The sequence below is a fragment of the Crinia signifera genome, chromosome 2 (assembly GCF_055691185.1).
Source record: "Crinia signifera chromosome 2, ASM5569118v1, whole genome shotgun sequence".
NCBI classification, from domain to species: domain Eukaryota; kingdom Metazoa; phylum Chordata; class Amphibia; order Anura; family Myobatrachidae; genus Crinia; species Crinia signifera.
This window is the reverse complement of record NC_139218.1, coordinates 336,784,471-336,796,645: the sequence shown is the minus strand read 5'-3', so window position 1 is coordinate 336,796,645 and position 12,175 is coordinate 336,784,471. Positions and strand designations below refer to the sequence as shown.

The window sequence follows — 12,175 nt, the reverse complement described above, 5'->3', positions numbered from 1 at the left end:
GTTGAACATTCACATCAGTCCCAGCCCCAGTGGAGTTTACAATCTATATTCCATACCATAATTTGTTAGGAGCCAATTAACCTACCAGTTTATTTCTGGAATGTGGGAGGGAACCGGAGTACCCGGAGGAAACCCACACATGCACCAGGAGAATATACAAACTCTGCACAGTTAGGGCCATGGTGGGAATCTAACCCATGACCTCAGTGCTGTGAGGCAGTATTGCTAACCATTGCACCATCTGTACTGCCGAACATATTATTGGTGTTGCTTTAGACTGCTGCTTTAAACTTTTAAAACCTCTTAAATGTTTATTGTCAGTTTTCATTTTCACGTATTGGGCGGTATCCAATTAGCTGCTGTAATTTAGTGCAGCTAATTGACTGGCTCAGGGCTAGTCCTATTAGAGCCTTTGAGATTTGCTTTGTCATGAAACCACTGGGGGCCAGGAACATATCCTAGATCTTACGTAAGTATTCGATCGAAACTGGTCCTTTTTCATTCGAAAAAAAAAATAAGAATTAAATTTGGATAGCCCAATAATGGTCATCAGCTAATAACATGATAATAGTGTGTTTTTTTGCAATTGTTTTTTTCTTATTGGGAGGGGGAGGCAGAAAAAGAATAAGTGGTGGTAATTAATACTACCCATTCTCATGATCCATCACTGCTATATAAACACTTTGTATGTGTTGGGTTCTGTTGACTGTTTAGGTTTCACAATTCTACTTATTGTACATAACCTCTCTCCATGTTCTAAATTACAGTTCTGTGCAGAGATGCATCAACGATATGTAAATGCTGAACGAGATAACAATTGGAAACTTCTGTATCTGAAATATGATCTGTACACACAAAACGATATGCTCACTGAGCAATTATCGCTCAGTGCTAAATATCGCTCAGCGAGTATATTGCCCATGTTTCATTTTCATCAGCGACCAGCAATTGAAGCTGCTGCTTCTGCGACCAGCGATCACTTCTGTCACCCCATACACACTGGGATATGGTCATTTAGTGACCATATCCCTGGCAATTCCTGCTAAAATTGTCCCATGTGTACTGGGCTATACAGCTTTGTCATCGACTTTTACAACTGTAATAATGCCGATTATGGTGGTAATCTCAGCCAGGTGAAAAGTCATCACTAATTCACCAATCAGTATTCAACCATGGGTGTTTTCTCTAGGTTTTTTCACTGATTCCTCTTCCGTTTTTTTTTTGTGGCATATCGACATGGGCGTAAAGGGCAGCGAATTAGCCAGAACCATGTGGATTCATGCCAAATTCACCAATCCACGTGGTTTCCACCAATGCTGGATTTGAAGTGCTGGTGAAAAGTTGGTATAGGGATTTAATAGGGCAAGTCGAATTGCCCAAAGAAAAAAATCGCTTTCTAGATTTTTTGCCTGGCAAAAATTTTGCCCGGGATTGAATACCCGCTATGTATTAGTTACTTTGGGATGTACTCTGGTAGATGTTGTCACTTTCTAAATGAATGATATTCGTAATACTTATTAGGCAGCCACTGTATTCTAAAAACACCTGCCCAATAGCTATTCTTGCCCCTGCCAGGTTTGGGCACAAATACAGTAGTACCAATGAATGAAAACTGGTTCACAGGAAAAGCTACCAGAATGTGATATTTCCGCCGGCAACAAGTCAGCTGTCACTGACTGCCAATAACAGTTAGGGGTTATCACCTCCCGCGCTTAGGCCATGCCCCCAAAATGTTTAGAGGGGAGTGAAAGAAAATGCTAACAACTCTAAACTCAGCAGCAGCAGCACACACCTACAGCATGTGCTGTGCTGACAGCAGGCTCAGCATGAGCTCTCACACTGTCATTGAGACGCTCATGCTGAGCCTGCTGTTAGCACATGCTGTGGCACAGCATATGCTGTAGAAGTGTGTGCTGCTGTTGCTGCCCGGGAGGGATGGAGGGGGAAGGGAGGGGTCGGACCAGGGCCCCTGCCGGGCCCCTCCAGCAAGCCTGGGCCCTGGTAATTAGTACCCCCCCCCCCCTCCTCTCGGCTGCCCTGACCACCTCATCCCTTTAATGCTGGACACATATTAATTACACAGGTTCTGTGGCTGATTAAAACCAGGTAAAATGGAGTCATGAAGTCATCCAGCCACAGAACCTGTGTAATTAACATGTGTCCAGAGTTACAGGGATGAAGTGGTAACCCTAATAACAGTATCTACGGCAGATTAACTAAAGCTTCTAAAACAGTAACAAATAAGCTTCTTTCTATCATTTCAATGCAAAAGACAAGTGTTTAGATACTGTAATATCTGATTGGTTGCCATGGGCAACACCACAATTTCTCACTCAACCCCTCTGTTACACAGTATATGGGTATCAGAAAATAGTGTTTTAAAAAAAAAAAAAAACATTTTTATTAAGGATTGAGCATATTTATAGCATAATCACAGTAAAATTTATGGAAATAACATATTGGTAACAGATACTTTTTTTATATACATACATAAAGGAACACATTTAACATTGAGAAAGCATGAAATTCCAACACAATGTCATCTGAGGACGGACACGACCCAAGCCATACCACCATTCAAATAGTGGCCATATTTGTTGGGAAGTCTATCGGGTTGGGTCTGGTGAGGACACGGGTCTCGTATCACTGCGTGGAACGGAAGCATATGTGGATTTGTGACTTTAGATCATTGGACAACAATGTAAACAATGGCTGACGAAGTCCTTTGCTTGGACTGTACCACTTGGATCGATAAAGCCCTCCCATATTTGAAAAAACTTTTCAGTAGGCTCCTCTTTTTGGAGGGATGATTCTACCCACTCCAGATGGAATATATGGAATAGCTTAGCTTGAAACAGGGGTATAGAAGGAGGGTCCCTATGGATCCATTGATGTAGGATACATTTGCGGGCTACCACTGATAAGCATCATCTTTTTGTTCCCATAGGGAAAATGCCCAGGATTGCCCACTCTGCCGATAGTGGAAGACAATTTAGTAGATATTATAAAATATCTCTCTGTACATTGAAGCTGGTAAAGTTTTCCATGAGTATAAAAAGGAGAGTAGTAGATGTTTTAGTGTGAGTTGAGGGAATGTTCGCAACCATGTGGATAGGCCAGTGCATATTGTAGAATGGTCAATAGGTGTATGAAGGGTCTGGTAATAAATGGAAATTGCTTTTCTGACAGAGGTATGTTTGGAAAGCAGCGTGTCAAATTCCTTTGTATGATCTGTAGGTGATAAATACCGGAGTATTGCGCTAGCGTAATGTTGGGCCTGGTAAACCGCCAGTCCTTGTGTGGCTGGGAGATCATATTTGTCCACCAAAGCCTGTGCCGTCAATGGAGCTGTGGCCGTGCTATCGACAAGGGCCCGAACATGTAGGATTCCATTGGATTTCCAAGAAATAAATGGGTGCATTGCTGATCCATCCTGGAAATCTGGGTTGCCCAGAAGTGGAAGAAATAGTGAGTGATGGCTATTAAGATTTAGCTTATGTCGTGTGCGGTGCCAGACAGTCCATGCCGTCATCAGTAGGGGATTTTGTGTGATATGATCCATGAGTTCCTGTTTGTGGCAGTGTAAAAAGGAAAGTAGGTGTTGGTTTGGTAGAAATGACTGGTCAGTGTCTGTATGGTTGGAAGTGGCGTGAATCCAGTCTCAGATATATCTTATTATTCCGGCTTGATTATAAAGTGATACATTAGAGACTGATTGTTGTAGTTTAAGATAACTTATCCGTGGCTGTTTAGTTTGCCAAATGAATTTGCGAAACATGGTATTAATGAGTTTTTCATCGGAGGCCGTTAAGAGAACTGGTAACATTTGAACCGGATATAGTAGTTTAGGTAACGTGATCATTTTTAATAAATGAACACGTCCCAGGTATGAAAGCATAAGATGTCTCCAGTTTTCCAGTTCTGCCAAAATAGCTTACAGTAATTTAGTGATATTGAGTCTATAAAGGTTGGAAATGTGTTTAGGGATGTATACCCCTAAGTATTTTATCACGGTCGGGGCCCAGCGTATGTGGCTTTCCCCTGCCCATTAGGGCGAGTTTGTGGGCCTAGGTATAGGCCTTGGGATTTATCTTGGTTTATAGAAAAGCCAGAGACTGTGCCGTATTGTTCGATTTTTTTTGTAGGATAGGGTAAAGGGTGGATTCGGGTGTGCTATATATAGAAGGAGGCCATGACTTTGATTTCACGTGACCCCATGGGAAACCCTTGAAATGTGGGCCAAGATTGTAGAAGCCGTAAAAGGGGGTCAAGTGCAATGTTGAATAGTAGCGGTGATAGAGGACATCATTGACGTGTCCCTCGAGCAGTCGTGATGGGATGGCCACGTTGTCCGTTCACCAGAAAAGATGTGCTAGGGCAAGTATATAGGTATCTTAACAGTTGTATGAAATTGTTGCCAAATGCTCGAATTGTTAAAACTTTCTGGAGGTGTGTCCAGGAGACAGTGTCGAAAGCTTTGTCAGCGTCTAGGCTGAGAAGCATCGAGGGTGGGGTGCTTTTGTTTAGGGAAGTCTTCATTACCGCAGCCAATGCGCACACTGTTTTAACTTCAGCCAGTGGGAAGCAAAAAAAGAGCCTTCACCAATAGCCAGGGCCGGTGCTAGGCACCGGAGCGCCCAAGGCAGGGAGGGGGGGGCGCCCCGGTGCTCAATCACTTACCCGTGTGATGCTGGCCGCCGCGACTCTCTCCAGGGAGGGGGGGGCGGAGGGGGGGGGGCGGCTTGCCGGGTCCAACGATGCGGCGAGCGGCGCCGTGATGTTCCGGGGGGGCGCTTGCCATGCAATGCGGCGCTAGCCGCCGCAATGCTCCCCAGGGAGGGGAGGGGGGTTGCTGGGTCCGGTGCCGTGACTTTCCAGGGGGGGGGGAGCTTGCCGGGTGATGCAGGTCGCCACGCCACTATGCTCCCCGGGGATGGGACTGCTTGCCCTCCAGCGGCCGGCGCCCTAGGCAAATGCCTAAGGCTGCCTAGTGGTGGCGCCGGCCCTGCCAATAGCTTTAGTATACACCTAAGAACAAAAGTATTTTCCCATTAGGGATAGAGGTGGTTGGATTTCTATTGGCATCGCCAATGTGGTACATGACTGCTTGTTGTCTATGGGTAACTGGACATTTTAATATTGTTATACATGTCCCCCACTTTAATCAATGGTATGGGAAAATGCTACTTAGCAGCACAGGATAGCACAGAGCCTGCAGAAATGTCATGACTGAATGCTTACACGGAGATGACTGTTGTGTGCTTAATCTCTACCTGTTTTGGCTTCTTGTGTCACGGTTCCTTTCACTATGAACGTCAGCAGCACCTTGAACAAATATTTCCACTCAGTTAGCTCCTTCCATGCTGACACACTTAGCTCTGTCCATTACTCTTAATAATATGCTCTTATAAATATTTGACATTGCCACATCGCATAGCCTGTGACTTTGATATCACCTCATATGCTGTATAAATATAACTGCTGTTGACTGCTATGTTATCAGATTAGATCAGGACTTGCAATCGACAGCAGGATACATTAGTATTGGGGAGATCTGGAAGTAAATCAAAAAATCTGTCTCACTTTAAGATTGATTTTATTGTTTCAGAATTTTTTTTTAAATATAAAAAAAAATGATGATGATGCATATTTAGTATATATTATATGGATACCATGGTGATAAAAACTCATTTTTCAGGCCTATTTAACAAAAAGCCTTTCCCATTATAGAAATGTGCACAAAATGAATCGCTATTACTTTACTGCACACCGTAACATTGCCTTGAGGTCGCACTTGGGCTGATTTAAGTTGCCTATACATATACATTAGGGCAATTTGGGTTCTTTTCATCTGATTCCGTCGGATGAAAATGATCAGATCGCATGTGTTCTGAATATGATTGAGATCCAATGCACAAGCCCGTCAGCTCCTGGATGTCATGTTACAGGCAGTGGGGCAGATGTATTTACCCCGGAGAAGAGATAAAATGGAGATAAAATAGAGAAAAAGTAAAAGGAGATAAAGCACCAGCCAATCAACTCCCAACGGTTCATTGGCTGGTGCGTTAACGCCTTCTGCTTTATCTTCACTTTATCTCCAGTTTATCTCTTCTCAAGACTTAATACATCTGCCCCAGTGTTTGAAAAATGACAGGAAGCTGACTACTTGGTGCTTTATCTCTCCCAACGGCTTAGTACACTTATGGGGTTTATACACGTGCCAACCCAGTGGCCGCCGATACTGATTCAATATTGGCAGCCGCCGGGAGGGAGGGACGCGGGAAGACAGCACGCGGGGGGGGAGCATGCTGCATAGTCTATTTCTGCTGTCAATCCCGATGCCGCAAGGACGTGCATCAGGATCAAATCTGCAATGAATGCAGCTAACACTGTGCGATTTAGTGCATTTTTTATTAGATTCGGACTATATAGTCGCAGCGTGTGTACACAGTGTTAGAGCTTGGTGATCTCCCTCTTTTACATACAGTATACAGGATACTTAAATCATGCATACACTGCCATTTTCACATGGTTATCTGTAGAAATAACTAAATAGGCCCTTAATGCTTAGGAAAAACTGACACAGAACTTTCAGAATTTTGAAGAATAAAGTGTGACATACTGTAATCTGATTTCATTTGCATCGCCTCCAGAGAACCCTCTACTCTGTTTCCAAAGAATGACAGGACCTACATATTGTCCACATCAGCGCATATCAGACAGTGTGTATGCCAAATATGTGCGTCCCCACCTTCGTTAGCGATATCTCCTTGCTGACCCGGCTGCAGGGATGACAGAAGACATATCAAGCGAAACCATTCTGCAAAATACAGTATGGCATCACGCAACACTCCAACGCTCCCCTGCATCAGCAAGCGCATATGCATTTGCCGATGCAAGGTCCCGTTGACAGTTGAAACGGTTGGGTACACATGTCAGCTAGTGTGTGCCAATCTTCAGATTTCGACAATTAAAGCATTTTTTACATTTCCCAGAAATCATACTGCTGGATGTACAATACTAATATTGTCTCTTCCCGACAATTATTACTAAAACAATTAATGGACCAAGGGCCTGATTCAGAGGGGCACACCATTGCATTCGCAACTGTCATTTCAAACGCAGCAGAGTTGCTGAAATATGCATATGACAGTGGACTGAGAAACCCACCGCCAGCATCTCAGACCCACTGCTTACATACATTTTTTTTAATGCTTTTTGCAGATTCCTTGTTTACCCAGTAGAAACATGTGACAGGTAGTGTGGGTTGTGATTTGTAGTAGGAAATGGGAAATGTTATCAGATGTAAGTGGAAGGGATGGCATGTGAATGATGCTGGGAAAATTACATATACACACACAAATGACTTCACAAAACATCCAGATATAAATTGAATAGGTCCTATCTCAATGATCATTCAGTTCTCAGAAAAGTTAATCACTAGATGTATACAAAGCACTAAATAGCATTTGAGATTAAATACTTAATAATAAATATACTGTATATAGATCATAATTTGTTTTCCCACAGAGCAGAAGAACTATGATTCTATTATCCTTTTCCACAGCTCCAAACCAGGTCAAACCCTGATTATTCCCAGGTTGGAGCCGTTTAAACTGCACACGGTTGCAGTAATGCTGGTAGTCCATTCTGATCGATGTCACTAGCCCTGCCCCCATTTCAGTATCAGCGTTGCAGCACGAACCAGGAAGCAGGATCTCCCCATGTTGTCCTGGTTTACCCATTTACACTGCACCTTAAACTGACACCAACCCTACAAGCTAGCTGGGTTTGATTCCCTAGTCATTGGACTCAGATTAACAGCGGGATGTACTAAAGGGAATGTACCATCACCCGTCCGCCCCGTCTCCGCCTGGCAGGGTATCGCCACCCTCTGGGTGGCGATACCCTATAGATGCCTATGGACTTCTATCGCCGCCCGCCGTCCGCGCGACCCCCCGCACACCACATTACAGGTATCGCGGGGGCCTCCGTCACCGTATATGTTAGTACATATCTGAAAATGACATTAGTCCACTGTAGCCTATGGACTACAGATTTCTCCATGGCAATGGCCACTGCAGGAGCTCTGGCACTAAAGCAATCACATTGCAGGAATGGGCTCCTTTCAGGGCACCAGTCCCTGCATGCGCCACTTCTTACTGCCCTGTGCATCATACAATATGATCTTGGGCACTAACATTCCAAATTGATGTGGCCCCAATTGTGAGATGATTAGCATACATGGGTTACTGAGGTTAGGACTTTGACAAGAGATATCATATTTATAGGACACAAATAAGTAAACAGTACTCTAGTCTAAGTATATTAGTAATATGTTTCTTTGCACTTTACAAGAATACAAGAAAAGTACAATATTGAGATTAGGTATTTCAGAGACCAAAACAAAATGAGAAAAGTATGGAGCTTTCTGGGTCATCTCATGTGTCTGTACCGGAGTCCTTTACTTATCTCCTAGCCAACCCATACCTCCCAACATGACCCATTCCATGAGGGACAAGATGCTCTGTTCCTGGACTTCCATTGCCACTGGCAAGGATGTCAAGGAGCAGAGCATTTTGTCCCTCCTGAAATTTCCTTGTTGGGAAGTCTGACCAACCTCCTTATATGAGGGTTGCCTACCTGACCCTCTCCTTCAGGGAGAAAATGCTCTGTTCCTGTACTTCCCTGGTAATGTATGATTACCATCACCTGTGGTGAAACACCTTTCTTATCAATTAGCTAGCTCACCGCAGGTGCTGGCAATCATACATTACCAGGGAAGTCCAGGAACAGAGCATTTTCTCCCTGAAGGAGAGGATCGGGTAGGCAACCATGTCTTATATATAACTGGTATACTGCTTTCACCACCTAAATACAGGAATTGGGTGACTTTTTAGGATGGAGAAAATGTATGTAACTTGGATGCTCCCGATCAAATGGATGAAAATAAACACATAGATAAATACACAAATAATTGCGAAAGGTACTGTATGTTGGAAAGTGAAAAAAAAGCAAATCAAATTGGAAGGGATAAATTATTATTTTTTAGCTTTAGCATCAACATCAATAACGTTTCCAGAGAATCAATGGAAGGGACTATGTAAAAACAGACCCAGACAAGACCCGGACCGGACATCAAAATCTGCAGTCCGGAGCTTGTAGTGTCCGGTCCGGGGGGTGTCCCGTCCTGGGGGTGTCTTGTCCAGGGGAATACATGTGATAGCTTTCACCAGGGACATGGAAAAGGGGAGATTACAGCCTCACAGGGAGGCTTTATTCTCCCCCTCCTCCTCTCCCTGGTGTCATGTGAAGCCCCCCGGGACAGGACACCCCCAGGACGGGACACCCCCCCCCCGGCAGTCTGGGGTCTTGTCTGGGTCCGGTTTTTACCCATACCCTCAATAGAAAGTCCAGCCGGCGTCACACACTTAGATCCACAAATGATCTGCTTTGTTTCTAAACTATAGTGGCTTTACATATTTACACAACACACATTTATGTAGACAAATACATAAATAGACAGTATTACACAATGCTCTCTTCATGTACCGTATATTACTGTATCATACACTTGGTACAACTGTAGACAATGGAATCAAACTAAATCTTTCATATGTAACTGCTGATTGCTTTAAGGGTTAATGCACAGCTTCCCTTCAGTAAATAACAGCAGTAGATATATTAATCCTCTATCACTTTGTAATGTATAAATGAATGAATGCCTCTGAAGTTTGGAGACAAGCCTGAGAGGGAACATTTGTAGAATTCTAGGAAGTATGTCTTTACTGAAAGCATTACAGCAGCACTGATAAGATAGATCAAGTTGCAAATCCACACTTAAAGAAATGAGCAAAGTACCAAGGACATAACTAACAGGTTGTTCGTCATCCACCATCAAACATCTGTGTTTAATGCAATATTCTATTGTATTATCTTTTTTTGTCTGTTAAGGCCCCCATACACTACCCCGAGGTAACACATGCAGCCTCGCATGCAATACCTGGGTATCTGCCCGCTGGGATCACGTAGGATACTTCGTATGTGGTCCTTTTGCATACAATGGGTGAAATTTAATAGGATGAGAGATTCAGAAAGTGAGAGATTTGTTAAGAAATCTCTCATCCTATTAAATTTCACCCATTGTATCATATGCAAACCCAGTCATGGCTTTGAGATATGACAGATCCTTGTGTTACCATGACGATCGCCAGATCCAATCCAGTGCACACGGGGCGCGCATAGAATCAAAATCGGATGTAAATCATGTATGACACTTTTCACTCGATTTATCAGCTTGATGGGCCAATATCGTACTAGTGTACCTATAATAAGTAACAATACACTTGTGGCATAAAGTGTATTCAATCAATTCATTCATTAATAATCAAGGTGCAGGTCTAGCAAATATGCCACTCTATTAAACCTGCATTTTAAAGGGTACCACTCTTTAAATCACACACACACTGACAAGCATTTAAAGGTAGATGTGCCTACTTACCCATCTGATGCCCTGGATGCTGTTGGCAATGTCATCAGATCTCTGGTCCACTTGGATCTCGTAGGAGTAACTCCTGAAGAAATGCATCTTGTTCCTGTGCCTCATATCACACAGATGTAACAGCTGATGTGGAACCCTCAGTACAGAGACCCCGATGGTGAAGCCCAGCATCAGCCAGGTGTTGCTGTGTCCTGCCTATTAGGTACAGTACCCCCACCAGGTGTCCCAGCACCACCGTGCTGCCTCTTCTCCACTAATGCTGTTCTCTACAGAATAAACTAACTGTGACACTGTAACAGCAATGTGATTAGGTAAAAATAGCAATACTTTCACAGATTGCAAGTTCCAACATCTCACAGAAGAAAAATGATTCCTGTCATCTCAGATGGACAATATGGCCTGTAATAGGTATAAGTAATCTGTTGCAGACATTTAAGGGAGCTATTTAGAATTAAATGACAGTATAGTTGTATCCAGCAGTGATGTTATACTTAGCAGCTGAAAAGCATTTTGTGGTTAGAGAATACATCTTCAGTCTACCAAACTGGTCCAGAGGGGTTGTCCAGGATCCTCAGATCAGATCTCAGTCTGATGATCTGCTCCAGAGAGGTTGTCCATAATCCTCAAATCGGATCTCCAGGACTTGTTGCACCAAGCTGAAGTCCATAGGAAACTGTCATCCAAGTCTTACTGCCTGGTGCTGAATAGATGTAGCTATTCCTCATTGCCAGCACAATGATGTCTCTTGGGTGCAGGAGGCAGTGAATTCAACTAATAAAAGTCTCTATTGAAAGTGTGGTTTGTGTAACCCCTCTGAGACCACATATCACAGAGCTGCACTCCCAGCAATGGATGCACAGAACTCAGTGCAGCACGTCCTGGCTCTCCCTGTACACACACAGAAACTGCAGCTCAGCTCCCTGACTACATACAAGGTTGCACCTACTAGGACGCCTCCAGCCAGTGTACACAAGCAGTCAGGCAGGTTATCAGCACAGCACAGTAATGGTCCCCTCTGAGGGAGCAGGTATGGAAGGTTATTGATCACTTCCCATGCAGAGAGGTGTCCAGGTAGCTCTGTGCAGCCAGTATCATTATTATGGGACAGTGTGGTTGGCTGGCATAGAGGTAAAGCACTGTGTGGCTCTCACACAGTCACACACACACACACTGGATTTTTACTGTGCTACAACTACAGAACAAGATCTTGGCAGGTGACCAGGACCTAAGATATTGTGAAGAAATGTACACTCCCAGGAGAGCAGAGGAAGGAGGGGCAGCATTGGGGAGGGAATGCACAAATACTGGGGAAAGAAGGCATTATTTGGGACATATGAGTGATTGTGAGAAATGATATGCAGGGCCGGCTCTAACATTAGGCAGCTGCCTAGGGTGCCAGGATCTGGGGGGGGGGGGGGGGGGGGTGATGTAATAGGGTGCAAATTTTTTAGGTGTCTAAAACAACACTAGCCGACAAAAAACAACTTTTTAATTGCTTCTTTTACAAAAAATTTGGGTCAGGAAAACCGAATATGACCTTAGAATTTGTTTATTAGCTCTAGTTTTTTAGATACACTACTTGTGATACATGTACCTCTGTAGTAAAAACCAATATTATATTAATATGATATCTGTACACAACAGAAGGACCAATTGTTTTAACTCCATCTATGT

The 12,175-nt window shown here is 43.7% G+C and overlaps 1 protein-coding gene across 1 annotated transcript in view; it reads right to left on the bottom strand.

Annotated features, from left to right (window-relative positions):
- Window positions 1–11,647, bottom strand: part of RAPGEF3 (Rap guanine nucleotide exchange factor 3) — a 116,158-nt gene extending 104,511 nt beyond the window's left edge. Inside the window, exon 1 of the mRNA XM_083169512.1 lies at window positions 10,502–11,647. Coding sequence (XP_083025638.1) covers window positions 10,502–10,672 — 171 coding nt within the window. The 5' untranslated portion in view covers window positions 10,673–11,647. The remainder of the gene's footprint in view (window positions 1–10,501) is intronic.
- Between the last annotated feature and the right edge of the window lie 528 nt (window positions 11,648–12,175).